The sequence below is a fragment of the Cydia splendana genome, chromosome 23 (genome assembly GCF_910591565.1).
Source record: "Cydia splendana chromosome 23, ilCydSple1.2, whole genome shotgun sequence".
NCBI lineage: Eukaryota > Metazoa > Arthropoda > Insecta > Lepidoptera > Tortricidae > Cydia > Cydia splendana.
In genome coordinates this window covers 12,527,439-12,551,536 of record NC_085982.1, presented here as the reverse complement: position 1 = coordinate 12,551,536, position 24,098 = coordinate 12,527,439, and the positions used below count along the sequence as shown (strand labels likewise).

General features: G+C 35.4%; 2 protein-coding genes and 1 long non-coding RNA gene across 5 annotated transcripts in view; 2 read left to right on the top strand and 1 right to left on the bottom strand.

Moving 5' to 3' along the window:
• LOC134801790 (thyroid receptor-interacting protein 11) overlaps positions 1–6,949 on the bottom strand; it is a 78,929-nt gene extending 71,980 nt beyond the window's left edge. For both annotated transcript variants that reach the window (XR_010145722.1, XM_063774388.1), the window contains exon 1: positions 6,632–6,949. Coding sequence is in view for 1 of the 2 variants with exons in the window: in XM_063774388.1 (XP_063630458.1) it covers positions 6,632–6,802 (171 nt within the window). In the remaining variant the exon portion in view is untranslated. The remainder of the gene's footprint in view (positions 1–6,631) is intronic.
• A 576-nt stretch (positions 6,950–7,525) lies between these two features.
• On the top strand, positions 7,526–17,467 carry LOC134801811 (zinc finger protein Xfin-like). 2 transcript variants are annotated; one of them, XM_063774433.1, is made up of 3 exons: positions 7,526–8,037; positions 8,327–9,073; positions 11,772–13,361. In XM_063774433.1, the coding sequence occupies exons 1-3, from the start codon at positions 7,723–7,725 to the stop codon at positions 12,972–12,974; spliced, it is 2,265 nt and encodes a 754-aa protein (XP_063630503.1). In that variant the 5' UTR covers positions 7,526–7,722; the 3' UTR covers positions 12,975–13,361. The 2 variants fall into 2 exon arrangements, with proteins under 2 accessions (XP_063630503.1, XP_063630501.1); XM_063774431.1 differs by lacking the exon at positions 11,772–13,361 and adding an exon at positions 15,412–17,467 and having other exon boundaries at positions 7,531–8,037.
• A 1,725-nt stretch (positions 17,468–19,192) lies between these two features.
• Positions 19,193–20,879, top strand: LOC134802004 (uncharacterized). Its single transcript, XR_010145794.1, has 2 exons — positions 19,193–19,489; positions 20,611–20,879. It is a non-coding gene; the product is annotated as an uncharacterized LOC134802004 (long non-coding RNA).
• The last annotated feature ends 3,219 nt before the right edge of the window (positions 20,880–24,098 follow it).

Sequence of the window (24,098 nt, the reverse complement as noted above, 5' to 3'; positions counted from 1 at the left end):
AGTTCGTCACTTTCTGAGGTCGTAACATTCTAAGTACGTCAGTTTCTGAGAACGCCACTTTCTGAGTTCGTCACTTTTTTTTTCATTGTAATATTTGAGCGTACCTATACCTGCACGAACAATGGATACCAGCAATCAGCTTGGCTTTATGTATGATATACAGGGTGTTTTTTTTCAGTGGCCATTGAAGTGAAATACGAATCTATAGACGATAACGGGGAAATGTCTTAAGGTACCGTTCGGATTCAGACTGCACCTGATGCCACAATGCCATAAATGTCAAAAATCGGGGTAGCACCATCAATATGTCACCCTGTATGTCATACATAAAAGTGGCATTATGCCGTACAGCTATTGCTGGTACCCCTTGTTCGTGCAGGCGCACGTTGCACGCTAAAGTGACGTACTCAGAAAGTGACGAACTCAGAATATGACGACCTCAGAAAGTGACAAACTCAGAATGTGACGTCCTCAGAAAGTGACTTTCTCAGTACGTGACCTAACTCGAAAGTGACCTCCTAAGAAAGTGACATACTCCACCTAAACCATATGGTGCTACTTTACCGCACTAGTGCGATAATTAGCACATTACGTAACTATGTCGAAATTTTAAAGGGCCACATGTACTGTAAAACGTTGTACGATACACGTGCGAATAGGTAATTCGCAACTCGTGTCGATTTAAAACACTCCCTTCGTTCGTGGTTTTATTTTATCGCCACTCGTTTCGAATTTCCTTTTTTCCGCACTTGTATCGTAAATAACTATTATTTATACTTTATTTCACAAAAGAAAAACTTAGTTTAATACAAAAGGCGAACTTAATGCCATGAGGTACTCTCTACTAGTCAACTTTAGGGCAAAGCAGAGAAGATTGTAGGCGGTGCATTAGAGAAATAAGTTTTTGGCAAAAATTTAATTTTTGGTACAAGCTTTTACCGCTGACTGTACTTTTCTTACGACAGACAACTAATACTCATCGAGACAATTCTAAAAACCCCTAACACAATTAGGTTGCGTTGTTTCATCACGGAGTTCCTATGGCCACCTCCTGTCTCCATCATCAGATCAGTTCGACAGTACCATATTATTGTATTGTCATCAGAACTACATACAGCTGCCAATTTTCATGACGCTACGATCCTTGGAAGATGGTTAAATTAGTTACCTTAAATTCCATTACATAGTTACATACAGGTCGACCTAATAAAAGCTTGTTAAAAATAGATTTTTTTATAAGACATAATACAGTATAATATATTTTCTATATTTTTTATGTGTATGACCAATCTAATCCCTTATAATCTATCAAAATAATTTATTTGGACTTTTATTTCATTAAAATACGACCTACTGCGCAGAATCGGGTGACATACTTTATTTTAAAGAGTTGCAAAACGTTATTTTTCAAACTATAGTTCCTGTTTTCATTGATGGATTCAGCTCAGCCGATCGTATTGAATTGCAAAGTGAGGCAACAGAAATACGTCAGTGGTAGATGCCTAGTCTGTATCTTTAGGTATTTAAATAAAGGTAAACAAAATCTACCCTCAAATGGCTCCTTAAGCCAGTTGAGGGTAGCTGAAAACATTACATGATCAAATAATGTAGGTTAAAGTCAAGTCGTTCAGTGACTGATCCAGGCGATTTTGTATTTGGTTGGTTAACCAATAAATGTTATTACCACCCGAAAATGTACAAATTGTTTGTTTACTTTTATTTAAATACCTAAAGATACAGACTATAGATGGTGCGTTGGGGTTTTGACGCAAAATAAAATAAAAATATGAATCAACTAGCGACCCACCCCGGCTTCGCACGGGTTAACAAATTATACACCTAAACCTTCCTCAATAATCACTCTATTGATAGGTGAAAACCGCATGAAAATCCGTTCAGTTGTTTTTGAGTTTATCGCGAACAAACATACAAACACAAACAGACCGATGCGGCGGGGACTTTGTTTTATGAGTGATGTACGAAATTGGCTCAGCAGTTTTTACGCTATTTTAAATCATACCAAACATATACATACACATATAAGAAATTAAAAAGTGTCAACACTGGTAGTGTCGTCCCGTTTTCTTATATATATTGGTTTGAAAGGGATGACACTACAGTGTTGCCACTTTTTAATTTCTACTCTTTTTTTGCCAAGCTGTATATAGCTTCATTTTGGCTTTTCCGAAGTATGTCGGGTTTCGATTTAAAAAGTGAGATGCTACATTGTTAACTACTCGTACTGTTTGTCAATTCGTAAGTCCCCAACCCGCATGAAGCTTGAAAGCTGCCCGTTATCAGTCAGATAAGAGATAGCTTATCTACCCTACGTGAGTACCTAAGTACAGTTGGGCGCGATGTTAGTACAGTTACATTCATTTGAAGGGGATAGAGGAGGATGTTTTGGTCACAGTGTAAAAAGTAACAATGGACCGCCGCCTTCGATGTTTGCGTAAATGCAGACACCGCACAAGAACACAGTAGGGTTGTCACAGACTTTTACACAACTGGGCAAGACTTAAGGCCAAGCCACACCGGATGCGTGTGCGTAGACGTGCACGTGCACGTACGCGTCCCGCTGCGTTGTAGAATACGAAAACTCATAAGAGAGGACACACGTGACGTGCGCTGTGGCCCTTTCGGCCACGACACCAAACCCCTTCACAAAAAAAGCAGTCGCTGGTCACTGCGTCGACCAAACTGCGTAATCACTTAAAAAAAAAGAAAAAAAAAAACGACGGCTTCGTCGATTGACTGTATTGTTTTATAGACTGTGGCTTAGTCAAACAAACGTAGTCCCCATTTTCATAGATATTGACATTTTAGAAAATATTTATTAGGTATATCATCTGACAAAGTTTCAATAGGGACGCAAACGTGTTTGGGCGGCAGCTGACGTCCATGAGGGTTCATTACACATCGCCCTTAACCACTTTACGAGTTATCATGTATGTTGAATTTTGAATTTTAGAATATCAGCAGGATGCTGACGGACAAAATTTGCACCTGGTTCGCGGTCTAATACCTATGCATAATGTTGTCTCGCTCGCACACCGGAGTGGCGTGCGGACCTGCATCAGTGCGATAAACGCGTAATAATCAGGTCAATGACCTAATAAGTTAATATACACGTGCCAGGGCGGATATGAGCTTTATTATAGGCAAAGAGCTAGCCACGGAAAGAGGCATACAATTGTAAGTATCTAGAGTTGGTTAAGACTCCTTTGAGTCCTCTGCTTTAAGACTCTACTCAGCCGGCCTAGCCAAGGTGACAACCGCTATCGCTTCGACAACGAAACGCTTTGTGTCTCCCTATGACTCTTTCATATTAGTTCGACAGTGACAGTTGCGTTTCGATCGCTACGCAGCGTAAGCGATTGGCATGTTGGTTTAACGCGGCCAGGATTAAGACTATTATAATTAAATTGACCGCTTAAATTAAGTCGCTCTATGTGTGTACTTCTCTGATGGAAAGCTACATTTGTTTCCTGGTTACCGTGTACGTTGTACAGTCAACAACAGAGCTATGAATACAGGCAAAGTGTCAAAAATATGTATACAGTACTTTATTGCCTGTACATTAAGGTCGTGTATACATATTTTTGGCACTTTGCCTGTATTCATAGCTCTGTTGTTGACTGTACAAACAGCAACACTGTTAACTGTACATGGGTGGACCTTATGCCTTTTGTAACAAGGTCCACTGTTGGACAATTAACAGTGCGATGGTACCGTTAAACCACCCAACTATAGTCAAAGCAACTATGGTCACAACGAACTCAAATATATTCATACAGGTGTGAATATTATTTGAATGTTTGTTCTGAGGCAAATAATTTCCATAAAAGGAAGAAAAAACTCAATAAACACCAAAAAGAGGATTGGTATTATTATAAAAATATTTTCCATCGTATTTTCACGGAAACATGCGAACGTGTCATGCTATTTCAGTCAGTCTCAGTGCTAAAAGTACTGAGGTTGACTGAAGTAGCATGGGGCTGTCCATAAATTACGTCATCGATTTTTGGCGATTTTTGACCCCCCCCCCCCCCCCCCCCTATAATCATCCAAAAATCATGCTTCAAATGACCCCATTTCCTCCTACTTCATGCTACCGTCATCCGATGTCCAGACCCCCCCCCCCCTAATTTGAAATGACGTAATTTATGAATAGCCCCCATGACAAAATACATAAATACGAACGTTTCCGATAAAATACGATGGAAAACAAAAAAACCGGTCTCAGGAGGCATTCTATTAGTTATTATTATTGATATTGTGTTGTGACGATCTTTTTGTGAATGCATTTTATTTTGACAAGTAAAATTTAAATTTAATGTACATTTTCAATAAAAATAAATGAATATATATCTAATCTACTGTATAGTACTGGACTTGTTGGTTGGTTTTACAAAGTAAATAATGGGTTTGTTGCTCTCAAAATTGTAGGTATTTTTCTAAGGCTAGCTCTTAGTCTATAAAGGGGTGAGGTTGATTGTGTAATTGGATTTTTTTATACATACAGATAAGGTTACCATGGCTAGAGAGGATTGGCATGTATTTTTTAATTTTTAGTACATTTTTTTCATTGTACATTATGCACTGCTTTTCAGAAATTAAATTATATCAATAACTGGTCTATGATATCTAGATATTTAAAACCAGCCAGGTGCGAGTCGAACTCGCGCACGAAGGGTTCCGTACCATTACGCAAAAAACTGCAAAAACATTACGTTTGTTGTATGTGTGCCCCACTTAAATATTTATTTTATTTTGTTTTTAGTAAGTATTTGTTGTCATAGCGGCAACAAAAATACATCATCTGTGACAATTTCAACTGTCTTGCTATCATGGTTCATAAGTGACAGCCTGGTGACAGACAGATGGACGGACAGAGGAGTCTTAGTTTTTACCCTTTGGGTACGAAACACGGAGCCCTAAAAAGCGTTTTTCAATTAAAAGACATGTCAGGATCGCATAGTCGTAGCATATCATAATAGTAATTATAAACTAATTGAAATGGAAAGTAGCTCAGCTAATGTCTGTGCCAGAAGGCCTCGAAGGAATTACATAATTTTGTGCACAGGCACATGCTAATGCACCACAAATAACGAATCTGTAATTGTTTCTTTTATACATAGACTAGTCTGTAACTTTGTCTGGGTAGAGTTAGCTAATAATTTTCATTCACATTTTACTATGTAACATTTTAAATTTCAAACAATTTTTTTTCTCATAATTATTATTAAGATATTTTTTTTATAATTAAACATACTTTGCATGGGGTCTGTAGACCCCCTCCCGCAATAAAAAAAAAAAAAAAAAAAAGACTCTGCTGTCTGTCCGTCTCTCTGTCACCAGGCTGTAACTCATGAACCATGATAGCTAGCCTGTTTTAAAAAAATCAGTAACTATTACTTATGAAAGCAAAAGAATGTAAATAATCGTATATGATTCATAATTGTTACATATTTGCTGTGACTTATTTTTCAATAAAAAGACACATCAATATTGTTTACCTTTTTTCTAATGCTAAAAAAAAAACAAACTATAGCCTGGGTCCTATTTCTTGTTAAGTCACCAGTTGGGAAGTTAGGTTTCCTATGGTAAATACTTTTAGTAACTCTGATTTTTAAAGCATTTATTAATTATATGTGTGCTTAACTTCAAACTCGGGTAAATCCAGTCGATACTCTCAGCAATCTCTACCCTATTATGTTTTCTTAATACCAAATTTGCAATAATCTGACAGATGGATTTACCCGAGTTTGAAGTTAAGCGACTCATATTAACTTTGTGTTTTTAGGGTTCCGTACCCAAAGGGTAAAACGGGACCCTATTACTAAGACTTCGCTGTCCGTCCGTCCGTCCGTCCGTCAGTCCGTCCGTCCGTCCGTCCGTCTGTCTGTCACCAGGCTGTATCTCACGAACCGTGATAGCTAGACAGTTGAAATTTTCACAGATGATGTATTTCTATTGCCGCTATAACAACAAATACTAAAAACAGAATAAAATAAAGATTTAAATGGGGCTCCCATACAACAAACGTGATTTTTGACCAAAGTTAAGCAACGTCGGGAGTGGTCAGTACTTGGATGGGTGACCGTTTTTTTTTTCCTTTTTTTTTCGTTTTTTTTTTGCATTATGGTACGGAACCCTTCGTGCGCGAGTACGACTCGCACTTGCCCGGGTTTTTTTATATAAAGCTGCTTAAATACCATAAAGTCTACTTTACTTCTCTTAACTATAAAATTGCTGATAATAATAGTCTATTCCATTTTAAATGTATGTGATGTTACAGTGCATATCTCCACCATACATAATGAAGCAATTTGAACAACTCACTAAAGGTGTTAATGTAAATAATAAACAATATATTACATCTCTCACAGACCTAAATATGTTTGCACAAACAATCTAATATAACCAATTTAAACAACTAATGTACGCATTTTCTACATGCACATGGTTGTTAAAACTGTTATAAGAAGGATAAAAACATAATTATTGCATGACCTTCAATCTAATCAAGAGATATTGCCTGAAATGTCTCGAACAAAAACTAAACATAACCTAACCATCATCTGTCAAGTACATCTATATTATGTATAGTTATACATTGAAAACTTACCTCGAGCTCCTGGTTGTGGCATTTCTCCTCAAGTTCCTTTACAGAAGTCTCCGTTGCAGCTGCATTATCCTCAGTATCCTGTCCAGGCACTTCAGATAACACCTCGGAAGCAAAGTTCGTAATCTGCCCTTTCAAACTGTTCAAACTCTGGTTTAAATTGAGCCACGACATGTTTAGTTTCTCTTACCGACGTCACATATCACTGAGAACGATTTTAAGTGAAGTTGTAAAGATTAAATCTGAGTAAACAGTATGAAAATTGCATTATTTTGCAACTGTGACAGGACTATGTCTAGTTGGCAAAACAAGTCGCGATTTGACGATTTTGACGTTTCGTAATGCAATCATTCTTTATGCGCATGACATGCGCATGACGTATAGTCTGACAAAAAAGAGTTGAAATTGAATAGTGGCAATAATGTAGTGTCGTCCCGTTTTCTATAGATTGATTTGAAAGGGACGACACTACAGTATTGCCACTTTTTAATTTCTACTCTTTTTTGTCAGTCTATAACAGCACGTCATGTGGCCTATTTTATAAAGCTACAAGTTACAATTTACAAGCGGAAGTCTCGTTCTAATAGATAGGGTTAGAAAGAGACTTCCGCTTGTAAATTGTAACTTGTAGCTTTATAAAATAGGCCAATGGTGTCAGAATTCATATCTCGAATATTCCGGCAATGTCAGTCAATTTTTTTTATATCATTTACAAAACAAACAAATAAATTTCTGGATAATATCTATTGAGGAGAAAAACAATACTAATTTATTATTTCATGTGCTATGTCGATGGTTTATTTATCATATCACAATAGAAAAAGCTAGCGTTTCACCTAGTACCTCAAACAATCTGACACTCGCCAACGCCGCGCCGGCGCAATATCGAGCCGAGCTGCCGCCATTTTCTCCGCTTGACAGCAAAAAAGTCCAAAAAATTGTGTATTCATTACTTACTTACTTTCATGTTGTAAAATTGAATCAACCCCATAAAACATCGATATAGTTTGCTAGAAATGTTAATAAATATTAACATACATCATTGGATTTCTAAATTTTAGTGAAAAACTCAAATTGATAAGTTAACCTTCAAAATGGATTTGGACGAGCCAAATAAACTGTTAAATTCTGATTTATCCAATGTAAATATTCTAAATTATCAGCTAACTGAGCTAGCAAAACCCAAAGCTCAGAACGACGATGTTCTACCAAATTATAGAATGGAATTGACTACAAAAAAAGCCGTAGAACTTTTGCTCCAAGGAACGCTTAGAAGCAAAGTTTGTCGCTATTGCTTGAGTGTGGCGTCTCCTCTTTCGGATTTGGACCAAATAATGCAGATTGCAGGCAGAGGAACGCTCTACAAAGTGACTATACGCGATATGGTCGCTTGTTTTCACCCCTTTAAGGTTAGTTAACTTACATGTTATGTGACCCAGTTTGCTAATGATTACTGTAATGAAGAGGTCATTGTGTGCGCCGTGCATAGTTAATGTACGAGTACGTGCCTAATGTGTGCAAAGAATTTACAAGATAATACACTGTTAATTATTAAGTTTAATTTTCATCTTCATTACAGTTGCGTTTTAACTAGAGTGCCAAATAGCAGACTGTATTTTCTTAGGACTAACATCTTAATATTGAAAAAAACTTTACTTATACTCACATTTATTTAATCTAAGGTCTACTTAATTTCAGACACTGAATGATCCCAACTTCCCGAGAAAAATCTGCAATAAATGCCTAAACCGTTGCATCAGCGCGTATCTCTTTACACAACAATGTGAACAGTCCGAGCGAGCTTTACGGAATTGCTTCGAAGACATGTACGCTAAACTCGAAAAACTAGACCCTCTAGATAAAACTAAAAAACGGGGTAGACAGAAGCGAAACCCAAATTATAATGTCATACACACAGATCATGCAAAAGTGATAGATTACGCTGAACCAATCAGAAATATTGTAAACGTAAGATCTGTAACACTCAGTCATGAGCCGTATATGTCTGATTTAGAATGTCTTAAGTGCTGGCAAATATTTACTAAGATAGAAGACTTGATTATTCATGAGAAAAGTCATCCCAATAACATGTGGTTCAACTGCCGGCTGTGTGGAAAGTCATTTGTGAAGCGCTTGCAACTAAAACGGCACTTGAAATCACATGGCTGCCCAGAAAAGCCTGAAGAAAAACACAATTTCCAATGTGGGACTTGTGGTTTTGGCAGTGAGGACCACAGTGCATATTTACAGCACATTGAGAAGCATAAATTTCAGTCGGTTTTACAGCATTTAGTGGAGAAGAAGATGGATAAACTGTGCACCGTCTGTTTGGATAAGAAACCAAAGCTCGTAGAATTGGATAAGATGATCCGGCTGCATGGTGGATATCCTGGGGTTACTGGTGACAAGAGCCTTTATAGCATTTTAGGCTCTACCTTGCCTGATGTGAGTATGATTATTTTATTTTTAGATATTTGTAGATGTATTTATTTATAAAATACAAAGAGTGAAAAAAACACTATTGCATTAAACGAGTAGTTAGGTAGCGGCATACATTGCAGAGATACAAAGGTGAAGTTCTTAACCACTTTGTGTGCTCTACTGAATAACTACATAAATACATAAAGCCCCGTCTCGATATCGCGCGGCGGCCGCGCGAGCATTGTTCGACCGCGGCAAACCTGTATTTTGGCACCATCTTGAACTGTAGCGCGGCCGCCGCGCGCGGCAGGCGATCCGACGATCGACCACATTATATCACAAAAAATAACTATTCAGAACGAAGTATAGCCAAATAGAAAAATGATCTGTTGCGATAATCACTACATTTACTGTTCCATAGAAACTGTTTAGTGCCATATAATTTAATTATAGTATGACACTTTTCACTATCCATGTAAGCGGGCTGCGCGAGCCAACTGAAATATATACACATCCATCATCAAAAAAAAATACACAAATAATTACCACCACAAAGGGATCTATTCCTATCAAGCTTGAAAGAATTTCTAAGAGATGGTTACTTTTAAAAATGTACAAAAAAGGTGGATGTTAAAGATGAAATTATTGACTTAAATAAGAGAGTTGTCATTAATGTTATGTGTCCACCAGTTTGCAAAGAGACCTTACAATGGTTGGCACATACACCTTCATAAAATGCTTCAGTACTAGTACCTTTTGCCATAGAACCCTAGAGTATATTTTTGTTTAGTGGAGTAGTAATTATACCTAAGACCTTCATTTTAAGGAGCAATCTAAGCATGAATATGCTGAAGTGAATTTACTCTCTGATTATCCAATAATTATAATATCTTCCATACTTAGATGTCACATCACATATTTGAGGCATGAGAGCATTTCTTATTTATGATTACACATAAGGTAATTCTTAAATTGTGTCCAAAAAAATTTTTTTGTCATAAACGTTTTTATTTTTCACATATTATTACATATATCAAAAGTACATACAAAAAATCGGGCAAGTGCGAGTCGGACTCGCGCACGAAGGGTTCCGTACCATATAAAAAAAAAAAACAAAAAAAAAGCAACAAAAAAACGGTCACCCATCCAAGTACTGACCACTCCCGACGTTGCTTAACTTTGGTCAAAAATCACGTTTGTTGTATGGGAGCCCCATTTAAATCTTTATTTTATTCTGTTTTTAGTATTTGTTGTTATAGCGGCAACAGAAATACATCATCTGTGAAAATTTCAACTGTCTAGCTATCACGGTTCGTGAGATACAGCCTGGTGACAGACGGACGGACGGACGGACGGACAGCGAAGTCTTAGTAATAGGGTCCCGTTTTACCCTTTGGGTACGGAACCCTAAAAAGCAATTTTTTGACTCATATGGTCAAGTTTAATACCCTCAGGAAAGGTAAATAAAATGAGTACATAAACACGGTTGTGACAAAGTGTCCAAGTGTCGTGACATTTCGGCATTTTGGTGGCCAACTCAGCTATTTTGATTTATATAGTTATTTTAACATAGTCTAAGTCACTCCTATGACTACGACAAACCTAATGACACATCAGACGTTGAAATCCGTCAAACTATAAAGGCTGTAGAGTGTGACAAAGAATTCGATACACATCATACATACATACAAGCGAAAAACATTTTTTTTGCTTTGGCAGTCGGGCAATAATAGCAAATGATATGTAGCTAATGAAAATACATTTCTGAAAAGTGCACGTGCCTCTAAATTAATCAAACGAATTAAGAATGACACGACCACGTGTCTATATGTCACGAACGTGGACTCAAAAGTCCGTGGCGGTGACAGATTTTTCAGGCCGCGGTCGTGATAATTTGGAACATGTTCGATATTACATAAACATTTCCTTTGATTTTGCAAATCTTAAATAATTAGCTTAATCTGCAATGTATGAGGTATATCTTATGTTACAAACAATAACGTGAAACTGCAACTTACTTTTAAAACTCTAACACGGCTGTGACGCGTTAAGGTTGACCATTTTTTGAAATGAACACAAATAAATAATTTTCGACAAAACTTCTCCCTTCAGCCATTTGTAAACCTGACAACAACACAGTGTTGGTGTTCTAAAAAAACTTTAATAAGGCTGCCAGTAGTAAAGATAATTTTCTATCGAGTACCACATGTTTATATTACCACGCGCGGTCGTGACGCGAAAACTAATCACAAAATGTATGTTGTTTAAAATTATATAAAATCGTTATAAATCCATACAATTTTTAAACAGTGTTGTAGAACAAGGTTTAGTGTTTTATATTTGATATAAATTATTGCAAAATCATTTCATATTTTTTCAAAAAAAATCAAATATCACAAAATCTGGGGAAGTCACACTACACGGTCCGTGACATTTCGCACTTGTAATTTTTTTTATATGTTTCTAATACTCTTAGGACAATACATTTAGGTTGACCTAAAACTAGAGGTAAATTGCTAAGTATATTGATATAGAGTTTACTTATTTTCACAAAAATACATGCTATTCTTACGTGTTACACAAAAAATGCATAAGAATAAGAATTACCCATAACACAATGATCAGTGCACATTTAAAATTGGTAAATGGTATAAGAGTATTAGCTAAGTGCCTCATGCCTCATGAAAATTAAGTGCCAATGTCAATTGTCTTCATTTTCTAGAGAAAATCATACAAATATCAAGAACTATATGTTCCACATCATGCAAAGATAATGCAATTTGCTGAACTAACCAAAGATAAGCCACATAATGAAACTTTGGTTAACTCTGGACGCAATACTAATGAAATAGTGATTTCAAACCCATTGATCATTTCTAATGACAAGTTTGACTATGAAGAAATGTACCTATTCTTCTTTTCGGATCCCAGTTATTACAAAAATAGTGGCAAAGAAATTGCTATGAATAAAAATAACTTGGGTGAATCTATTGCTGGTTATGATAAAGATGAAAATCTAAATGCCTCTGTAGAATCAAAGGGAGAAACAAATAATGATGTTGAATTATTACCCAAAGAAATATATGAAGACAATGAAATACTACACACAAACAATGATGCATTGAACAACCTCAATGATGTATTTGAAGGAAATGACTTCAATCAGAGCAGTATCATTGCAAAGACACCAGGAAGGGAAACAGCATGCAAGATTTGTTGGATATTTAAAAAACCAACTTGTAAAACTTGTATTGATAAGCAGAGCAATATAGAGGCAAAAACTTCTGATGAAGAGATTAAGGTAGTGACTGATGACACTAAAAACAAGTGCAAATATTGTTGGATTTTCAAAACATTAGATAAATGTGGTGTTTGCAAAAATCTTACTAATACAAGAAATACCATTAATGTCATTAAGGAAGGAGAAGAAACTAAAGATACTGAAGATACAAATCCTGACTTGCAAAGAAAAAGAAAATTAACTGAAAATGAAACTAAATCTAAAAATAAGAAGTGGAATTGTCAAATATGCCTGACTATTAATGCTAAAGAAAGATTATTATGTGTTTGTTGTGAATCTAACAGAAATAATCAAGATGACATGTTGAAAGTTAATCTTGATGGCCAACATGCTTTTAAGATATTCAAATCTGATGATGAGTTAAGGAATCAAAAAGAAATGGATCTACCGATTTTGAAGCCCTCTGAAGCAAATAAAAGTGATAGAAAAGTACTTGTGGTACCTTTAAATAATACAGTTAATACAATTGATTTTGAAATGACACAGCCAATGAGTGAAGATACATTTAAAACATTTGACTCTGAGAATTCGACAGACAGAAAATATATTCAAGGCCAAGAAGAAATGGACATAGCAGAAAATGATCCCCAAATTATAATTCCCAATCCTAATCCATTTTCGTAGTATATCACTCCACATTTCAGTAATATTGCTACACAAACTAGTAATACAACTCAATCAAGTAACATTTTTGCTCAGTTGAATAATCTAGAGCAAACCAGCAATGTCTTTTCAAATTCTGGATTAAACTTTAATATAGGAACGGGATCTTTGAAAAATACCGGCACTGGGAGAAGAATCATAAGACCAATGAGAAGAATGGCCTATCATAAATAATTTTATGAAGCAAGCTTGTTTATTTTTCAACCGTGTTTGTAAATCTTGTAATGTATAAATCTAGGTAGAGGAACCATTGATGTATCTCACATTTAGCATTTTTCAATTAGAAATATATTAACAAAATGTCTCAGTATTTGTATTCATATAATATGTATTCACTTAATAAGCTGATAGAAATGGCAAGACATCTAATTTGCATGCTTATGCTTACGCCTGCTTACATTTTCCTCAATAATTATGTTCATTGAAATTTATTAGTAAAGTCTATTTCAATAGAACTTGCTAACTATGTAAACAAACAACTTAACTTTGTTTTATCACTGTTTCTCTTTGAATTTTCACACCACCTCATCAAATACCATTGAAACCATACACATATACACTATAGAAACGGTCCGTTCCGTAAAATACACAAACATATAACTGTATCTTGGATATTTAATTAAAAGTTTAAAATGGGTTCATAAGTTAGGTTATTAGGACCTGTTGGAATGACGGTTTTGTTTCTTTTAAATTCTACAATTGTCTATGATGGGTAGTGTTGTGACTAAAGTTTGTGATATAAACCCGCTACACACTACCCAACCCACGCTCTGTACCTACCGCCATGGTTATAAAATACATCAATACATCATTCTTAGGTACTAATTTGTCTTCTGGCCCCTGTTTCACCAACGTGACAGGTGCGACGAATTGTAAAATCACTGTTGCTGACGTCACAGGCATCCATGAACTACGGTTACCGCTTACCATCGGGCGGGCCGTATTCCTGTTTGCCACCATCATTGTATTATTAAAAAAAACTTTATGATATCGGAAAAAAACTTCTTGCTAAGTTTATGACAATTGTCACAGAAACACTACAATTGTCACGAAATTCCGACATATAACTCATTACCTGTCAAGAATTACCTACAATTCTTCTAAATCTTTGACAATTGTCAGAAACTTCGCAGGAGAAATATCTGTTTTTTTCCGATATAATAAAGTTTTTTTTAAATAATACAATGATGGTGGCAAACAGGAATACGGCCCGCCCGATGGTAAGTGGTAATCGTAGCCCATGGATGCCTGTGACGTCAGCGATAGTGATTTTACAATTCGTCGCACCTGTCACCGATGTGAAATTGGGGCCTGATCGTGATTAAACAAATTAAAAATAAGTAACTACTTGTTTTTTACTTTTGGTATTTTATTATTCGATATGGTTTGACATTAGTAAAGTAGTAAGTAGGAGTCTTGGCCATCACTAGTAAATTCATCATAAAGAGACAATTTCAATATGGCGGTTTGTTTACACAGTTAGCAAGTTCTATTGAAATAGACTTTAGATGGTAATTTGTGATGCCCATAAGAAGCGTCCTTATAGATGCCTTGTCATTATTTCTATAGTATTATACTGATTTAATAAGTAAAACTTATATAAGTATTGCAATATCAACTTTTATGTCAAAGGAATTTAGGTTATCTATGTTGCTATGGCATTAGGTTGATCTGTCTAAAATTGTCCTATAATATCTATTTATTATTCAGATGTTTCGTTTCCATTTTGCATTCAACTACTGGATGACAAAACAGGTAATCATTTTGATTACCTACTAACATTAATATAGTTACAAAAATATGTTCGAGATTTAGACTATGCTGAATATAGAATGAATGCCAATGGTTAATTAATAATTATACACGGTGGCTAAAAAATAACTGCATTCCCGTTGCCAGGGAGGTTTTGGGATTATACTGAGCAACTTTTACTATGGGACCAACCCTGAAATCGCGAAAAAAAGTTTACCCTCCCATAGAAAACAAACCAGCAAAAATTTATGAAACAGCCAAAAATTTTTTTTTTCTCTATTTCGGGGTTTGTCCCGTAGTAAAAGTTGCTCAGTATAATCCCAAAACCTCCCTGGCAACGGAATTGCAGTTATTTTTTAGCCATCCTGTATTTAGAGTTAGACCAAGAAGAGTCTGCAGTGATTTTGATAGCCCACGCAGTGCAATTGTTATTTTATAAGAAATTTGACGTTTAAAATAACACTTGCACTGCGTGGGCTATCAAAATCGCTGCAGAGTTTTCTTGGTCTACCTCTACTAGCTTTAAAATTATAATATTTGGCTTCAATTATAACTAGGAACTTAATTGCAGCAGCTTAGCTGTTATGAAGCGTATGAATTTGCTACTTACGTTTTACTTTATCTCCTTTCTTTTTTTTTGTTACAGATGAACACTCAAACTAACTACACAGGAACAAAAATATGTGAACAGTGCCTTGACAATGCTATTACTTCCTACGTGTTCATAAACCACTCTATCTACACAAGAGACAGACTAAATACATGCGTCTCTTCTATGTTAGATAGCCTTAACAAAGTAGAGCAACCAGAAGGCAATATATTCATAGAGATAGCTAAAGAATCTATTCTACCAATAAAAGAGCAAGATTACTTTGATGATAATCTCCTACTTGAAGAATATGAAGTAGATGAAACTAAATTGAAAGTAGATGTACTTGAAGATGAATTCAGAAAACCTGATACTGACGATAGTGAATCAGAGCCTGAAATAAAAGACTATATCAATGCTTTCCTCAAAGAAGAGAGTCAAGATATAGATATATTCAAAGAACTTAGCGAAATTAAAGAAGAAAAGAATGTCGAAATAGACAATCCGGCTAAGAGAGTTACAAAGACATACACTAACAGGAAATTAGTAAATGGATATCAAGTCAAATATACTTCAGATAATGAGGAATACACTCTTGATGATGTCAGCGAATTTTTGACATTCAAAAAGAAAAAGAAACCAAATAAAAAGTATTATAAATACAAGTTGAAATGCCCAATATGCAGCAAGAGTTTCGTAACTGATTACCATCTTCAAAGGCATATTTTGAAGCATGTTAATAAAAAGGTTAAATGTTATATTTGTAGCAGAGAGTTTAAATCGAAATTCTTCTTGTATGAGCATATTAGAATGATACACATTCTTGATAAGGCGAAATTCTTTTCGTGTAGAACCTGCGGCAGAACTTTCGAGAATGAAGATAAATTGAAAGCGCATGAAAATTCTCATTTGTCGACACAATGTCAGTTATGTGACAAATTATTCGTCAGTCAAAGACATTTCGACAGTCATATGCAAAGACATGCTGTCAAACTTAATCTGGTGAAAAGTAGTACACAAATATGTAGTTTCTGCGAGAAAGATTATCCAAATGATAATCAGCTCTCTCTACATGTGAATAAGGTGCACTTGCAAATCAAACCCTATTCGTGCGATATGTGTGAGAGGCAATTCTATACAGAGAGTAATTTGAGTAAACATAAGAAGACTCATAATCTGAAATCTAAAGAAAAGTGTGAGTTATGTAAAAAGAAATTCAATACAAGGAAAGCGATGGTCATACATCTTAGAAAGCATACGGGAGAAACGCCGCACCGATGCCCTCTTTGTGGTAAATCGTTTTATTCTGAATTTAAAGCTAAAAACCATATGAGGAACTACCATGGAGGAACATTATATTGCAAATTGTGTAAAAGTGTGTTCTCAAGCAAATATGACCTTAAATCCCATGTCATTATGATTCATAATAATGCGTTGTTATAGCATACCGTTAGTATAGGTTTATTAGTATTTAGATAAGTATAAGAGAGGACTATTGGTTATTTTTATTGTGACAGAGGAACATGTGTACTATGTAGAATGAATAAAATGAAAAATAGTAGATAAAATGTTGGTGATGATTATACATAAGTATACAGATTATAGATCATAATATATATTTTCTGTGTAACTATTACCATTTCATATACAAAATCTATATGTCAAAAATTTTTAGATTTACCAATCAAATTGAAATTCAGAGGTATTATTTTTTGTTAATGGGTAGATTATCTTTTTTCGTCACAGGCCGTTTCTTGAATCACTTAAATGGTTTTAAAGGATTCGAAATTCTCAAAACAAGCATCTTTAAATTTTGAACTTTTTTCCTAAAAATGTGTTACTGTTTTTTCCTTTCTGTCGGTACAAAATAACAAGAATAAGTTGGTCTGCCCTAGTAGTTTGTACAAGTGTATATAATTTTGCATCTTTTTCTTTGTCATGAATGAAAAAGAGACATAATGAGAGATATAAACAGTTTTAAGCCTGGCATTTGCACGCCAATTTTTTTAGTATGCATATCAATGCATATTAATAATTGCATTTTCTTCGTGCAACCTTAACCCGTTACCAGGCTGACATTTCAGAAATGACAATAGAATGTCAGTCTTACTCATCGAAAATAGAATAGAACGCATGTTTGAAGTGCCGTATGTGGGAAATATTATATATCCCTTAGCCTGGTAAAGGGTTAATCTATACTTATCTATACAAAGACGTATAGATAAAATTTATTGTATTTAGAGTCTAACATACATTCAATAGATATATTTATTTAAGCTTAAGAATACATTTTTTTTAGCAATAAATGAGTTTACAGTGAATTCTTTCTATTTGAAGTACCGATCCTATAATTTTAAACAATAAAAATCGGAATTATTTTCGTTGAAACTTCCTTTACTTTTCCTTGTTTTAACAAACTTTTATCTACCGTATAACGCAGTCATTTTCGTACGTGCGTTAAGGACGCAGCTATAAGTTAGAGCGAGAAAGATATATTTTGACCGCACCAAGATCGCGGTGCGGTAGTCTGCTATGGCTTTTATACTCAAATATTTTTTTTTTTAATTCTTTATTTTTATAGAGGGTTTTTACAAATGCCACCCTCATAGTGGCTCTCTAATGAATCTATAACATTCTAACTTTCACTACTTCTAATTTGTATGATATCCTTAACAATATTATAAAGAAGCCCAGCCTCTTCAGAGGCTGGATATGCCAGGATGCTATTGACTCTGCCGATATCATAGCACCTAACATTAAGCAAATGACGCTGTGCAGCACCTCGGCGACATTCCATTAAAATATGAAACACGTCTTCAACTACTCCGCATAAATTACATTTGGGCGAGGCAACTTTACGCATCATATACGCATAGCTATTTAAAGGAATGTGACCAGATCGCAATCTAAGAGCAACAATTAAATCCTGCCTGTTCATCCTACAGAGAGAGAACCATGGAGCACGAGGAAGAGTGGGTTGGATCGTTTTATACCATATACCCTTAGAGCGGGATCTTTCATCAAAATATTCGCTCCACATGTCAAAGCACATATTTTTGACCTTGTACAGAACGTCAGAGAACTAAGGGACATTATGGTATTTAACTCAAACATTGGCTTCATGAGCTCCATCTCTTCTTAAGTAGCTAACACACTATCGCACCGCACCAAGGTCATTGTGGGACGCACCCATAAGTAAGAGGGAGAAAGAAATATCGCTGTCTCCCTCTTACTTATGGGTGCGTCCCACAATGACCTTGGTGCGATGCGATAGTGTGTTAGCTACTTTTATATGGCAAACGAAATCGAAGCGCTGGTGGATCGAAGCGCTGGTGGCCTAGCGGTAAGAGCGTGCGACTTGCAATCTGGAGGTCGCGGGTTCAAACCCTGGCTCGTACCAATGAGTTTTTCGGAACTTATGTACGAAATATCATTTGATATTTACCAGTCGCTTTTCGGTGAAGGAAAACATCGTGAGGAAACCGGACTAATCCCAATAAGGCCTAGTTTACCCTCTGGGTTGGAAGGTCAGATGGCAGTCGCTTTCGTAAAAACTAGTGCCTACGTCAAATCATGGGATTAGTTGTCAAGCGGACCCCAGGCTCCCATGAGCCGTGGCAAAATGCCGGGATAACGCGAGGAAGAAGAAGATATGGCAAACGAAAGTGACGTAACCACACTGCGCATACCATAACATGACGTGTACCAAACCAAAGACATGTGTGACAAGGCTGTATGGCTTAGTACCATAGCTTGCTCGGTGGGTGGGGGGACAGAAAAAAAAGCGTAGCTTGACACAAGTACAAGTGACATTTAATCGATTCACCAAGATTTTTGCTTTCGTTTCGTTAGCTTCTCCTCAATAAAATACGAAATATTAAAGAATAACATGTCTTCTAAGGGATATATAAGAATTCCCGAAAGTCAAATCCGCCTAGAACGAAGTAAACGGCTGGAAAACAGAAAGTGGCATAACAATATCATGAATTTGTTGTTAAGAAAGAATGTTTGTGGTGCATGTTTAGGAATGGAAAATGATCTTGTTCACTGGGATATTGAATTTGTTGTAGTGCGATGCGAGAATGAGAATGAAAGCTCTTTGAAGAACATTATGATCTCTACTTTTGGACCGAGTGTAAGTATTAGCCTTTGTAATACCTGTTTTATACGGAGTACCAAATATATAAAACAAAATTATCTTAGCCCAGCCCAGCCATACAAGTGAAAAATCCAAAATGTTTTAATAAAATCTGAACCTATACTATAGGAAATAGAGTTGATTTTGTTTTGTTTGAAAATTGAATGGTAGTACAAAACAAATGCAGCTCTGTCTCTGTTCCAATTGAATATGATTTAAAATTTACCAACTGAATAAGTACTCTAGCTAGAACCTTTAGCCTTAGGAGGTTAAACCCTTAGCGCCACTTGCACCATACTACTAACCTGGGGTTAACCGGTTAAACCTGGAGTTACCATGGTTACTAGTACAATTTGACACTGGGTTAACTGCCTAAGCCTGGGTTAGTGGGATGGTGCAAGTGACCCTTATTGTATAAACTACCATTGTCAGTATTGTAATTTGTCAACAAACTGTGTAAACAATTAAACAAATGTTTAGTAATGTTGAAGATACTTCTCTAGCTGTCATTTATTAATTAACATCAAAATCCAAACATCCTACGGCTGGTTATTACACTAGGCAAGGCACGGCTTTAAAAGTAAAGTACTTTCTTAATTATACTGTGTAGAACCTGTGAAAACCAAAGAAATTGGAGTCATCCATGTAGGTATGGTCATGCTCCATGATTGTTGAGCCATTAGGGTCCTGTATTTAGGGAGACTGTACATTTGTTTTTCTATAGTAAAGAAAATAGATAGAACACAATTATTAGGACAAATCAAACTCACTGTTTCATGTGTGTTGTGTAACTTCAAAACTCGGGTAAATCCATCTGTCAGATTATGCGATTTTGGTATTAAGAATAGGTAATAGGGTAGATATTTGCTGACAGGGTCATATGGATTTACCTGAGTTTGAAGTTAAGTGACACACATGAAACAGTGAGTTTCATTGGTCCTAATAATTGTGTTCCATCTATTTTCTTTACTATAGAAAAACAAATGTACAGTCTCCCTAAATACAGGACCCTAATGGCTCAACAATCATGGAGTGTGACCATACCTACATGGATGACTCCAATTTCTTGTGAATATAAATTTTAACATAGTCTTAATATACATACTTTTCAATTTCAGGTTACAAGCATCATTCCAACACCAAATTTTTGCCAAGAATGTGTAGACACAATACTGGGCGCTCATCTCCTGATACTACAACTAAGAGAAAACTGTAAAAACATACAGAAACAGTTGATAGAGATATCGCAGCAAATGAAATGGACGGCATATTTAGATGAAACGGGATCTTTGTCGGAAACTATATTAAATAACAAAGCTATTCAAGAAGATTATAACTTAATTACTGATTATAATGAAACAGATGATTTAACAAATGTAAATAACTCATTTGAAAAGGAAGTGAAAACACACAAAATTGTACTAGATAATGAATCACTAAAGGATAAACTACTGAAAGATGCTGAAATGCATAAGTATTTATTTAATAAAGTTAAGGAGTCAGAGCCCACATTACCTGCAGGAATTACAGTAAAGAAGGTTGCTAAAGGCATTGACATGTCTGATTTTGCACCACAAGACTTATTAGAACTAAATTGGACTGAAGATGAGCAAGAAAAAGAACCTAGTAACAAACTGCAAAGTAATGAAGCTTTGATTATGAATTTAATGGAAGAAGCTAAAACGGTTGAGAAACACAAGCATTTTAATGATAATTTAAATTTAAAAGTTAAAGAAACTGAAGTACAGCAGACTTTACATGATTCTCTATCAGTCAAGTTAATACAGAGCCAGACAGTGACAGAAACTGATGAAAATTACAGTGATACTGATGATTTAGTACCTCAAGACTTACTTGAATTAAAATGGCCAGACGAACCTAATAATATGCAAACGAAAATACCTGTTAAGAAACTTAATTTTAATGAAGCATTAACAGTTAAGTATATTCCTGCTCACAAGCTTGTTAGAGTCAATGATGGTGCCAAAGTGACTCAAGATTTACATGAAAATTCGAATGAAAAGGAGACACAGGACAAAACTGCTCATAAACACAGTATAGATCTGACAAAATGGTTACATGATCAAGGCATGAGTACAATAAATGCTAAAAGTGGTCCTGAAAATAACATACAAGATTTTGATATAGAAGCACATATATCTAAGAAAGTTAGATTAGAAAAGAAAGATACTCCTGAAGAATATAAGAACTCCGGAAGTGGATTGAAAGTAAACAAATGCAATATTACTGTTAAAAGCTTAGATGTTTTAAGAGATCCAGATAACTCTTCTGATGCAATAAGATGTGGACTTTGCGATTTAAGTTTCGTACTTTTCGAATCATATCAAAGTCACTATAAAACACATAAAATATCAGAGACAGCCAAATGTTACAAATGTACTGGTAAATTTCCGGTGGTTGAGTTGTTAATAGAACATCTATTGATTGTACATTCTGAAGATATGACTTACTGTACTTTATGCTATGCATTATTGAGTCAAAGCAGGTTAGCACAGCATATGATCGACCATCATGCAAAGAAAGTAGAAATTATAAATGCTGCCACAGTACCTTTGATAACCAAAGATGGTAGATGCAAAACATGCAATCAAACTTCAATTGAGCCGGCGATCCCTCACATCTGTGTATTTAATTATGAATGCATTGAATGCAAACAGGATTGTATACATGACAGGTTCATAAAATCGTACATAGATCAGATTAAAGACAATAAAGCAGTATATAAATGCACAGACTGTGAATATATGTACAAAACTAAGCAGGATATCATTAAACATGCCAATTATATGCACCTTCGACATATGTCACATCAATGCGTGGTCTGCAAAATGAAATTTGGAACTCAAAATGAGCTTTCAAAGCACAACGTTTCAACTCATTACACTTGTCCACGATGTAAGAAGGTATTTTCAGAGAAAACTCTTAATCATGACTGTCATATAAAAAATGATAATATGACTTGTGAAACCTGCGGACAGAGATTTAACCACCAAAAATTGTATTATAAACATAAAGAGACCGCTTTAGCTATCAGAGACCAATGTATTTTATGTCATGACTTTGTTCCAAACATATGTAACTTATCCAGGCATATGCAAGTAAAACATCAAGTATATTTAAAGAAAGTCAACGAAACAATATATTACGAATGCACAATTTGTCAACAAAGATTTGATGACGGAATCAATTTTAGACAACATAGGTGCTTATATGATTGCAACATTTGTGAAAGACGATTTATCAATAAAATACTTTATGAAAGACACTTGCAAGCACATTCGGGTGTTAAACCACAGACGACCCACCAATTGAAATGTTCAGTCTGTAATTTGCAATTAGTAGATAAATATGCGTATACAAATCACATGACAACGCATACAAATTATGGGAAATGTCCGATATGCTTGAATTATCTTAAAAGGAATCTCCTAAAAAGGCATATTGAAAGTCACGAAGGCACAACAAATAGTTTAAAATGTCCGCATTGCGTATTAGTGTGTGAGAACCGGAATCAATACGAAATACATGTGAATAGATTCCATTTAATGCGCCGTCCATATCAGTGCGATATATGTAGTAAAGCTTTCTATGGAAAGCTGAAATTACGTCAGCATATAAGGGAACATACATCTCAGCGTCGTAGAATAAAATGCCCTGTGTGTGATAAAAAATTTGCAAGAAAACTCAGTATGGAAAGACATTTGAAATTACATTCAACTGGGCAGTTGTATAATTGTGATTTGTGTGAAAAAATGTATATTTCTGCAGCTCTTTTGGAACAACATCGGAAGTGCCATACGGACCCACAGTCAAAACCTGAAACTTCTCAAAGCAGTCAAATGTAAATTTTGTAATTTTTAATAAATGTAGGTATTTAATATGTCGTTTGTTTTTATTACTTCCATCACCAGATAGGTATCCTGCCTCGTACCATCGCCCACACTGTTAACTGTCCATTGGTAAACCTTATTACAATAGGCATAAGGTCCACCGATGGACAGGTCACTTAAGAAACAATAGTGTTGCTGTTTGTAGTACAGGCTAGTTTGTTACTGCACGACACCTTGCACTTTGTGACTATGCGGTGAAACTTGGCACAGTTGATTCTTAGCTGGTCATGAGCAGATACAGACCGGGAGACCTCGAGAGCCACGTCTCATTTAGTGGGGGGGAGGGGGGGAAGTTCGACGCCGCCGCGCTTCACTTGGAGCAACATTTCTCTAAAACTGTACCTATTAGGGCATGTGATATATCATTTTCGGTTAAATTAAGGATGAGGAATTTTTTTTTGGAACCAAAACAATGCACTTTCTAACAAAAAAAAAAGCATAAAGTAGAAAAGACTAAAAAACGTATTTTTGATTTTTTCATAATTACCAATTTTTTTTTAAGTGTAGCAGGAATCTGAAAACAAAAAATACACTCGTAAAGCTACACTTATTACGTTTAAGAAAATATATAGTTTATTATACAAAACTCTTGATAAATGGGAGATAAAAAATAATATTAAGCGTGGGCCAGAGTGATCTCAATACAAAATATTATGAATGTGGGAAAGTTACTTATAATTTGTTCTACAATCGTT

What these genes read in the sequence shown, in the direction of transcription:
- LOC134801811 (XM_063774431.1), top strand. Translation starts at nt 7,723, where the DNA reads ATGGATTTGGACGAGCCAAATAAACTGTTAAATTCTGATTTATCCAAT. An exon ending in CTTGTTTTCACCCCTTTAAG is followed by an intron (nt 8,038 to 8,326) that starts GTTAGTTAACTT and finishes ACTTAATTTCAG; the next exon opens with ACACTGAATGATCCCAACTT. An exon ending in TAGGCTCTACCTTGCCTGAT is followed by an intron (nt 9,074 to 15,411) that starts GTGAGTATGATT and finishes TTTTTGTTACAG; the next exon opens with ATGAACACTCAAACTAACTA.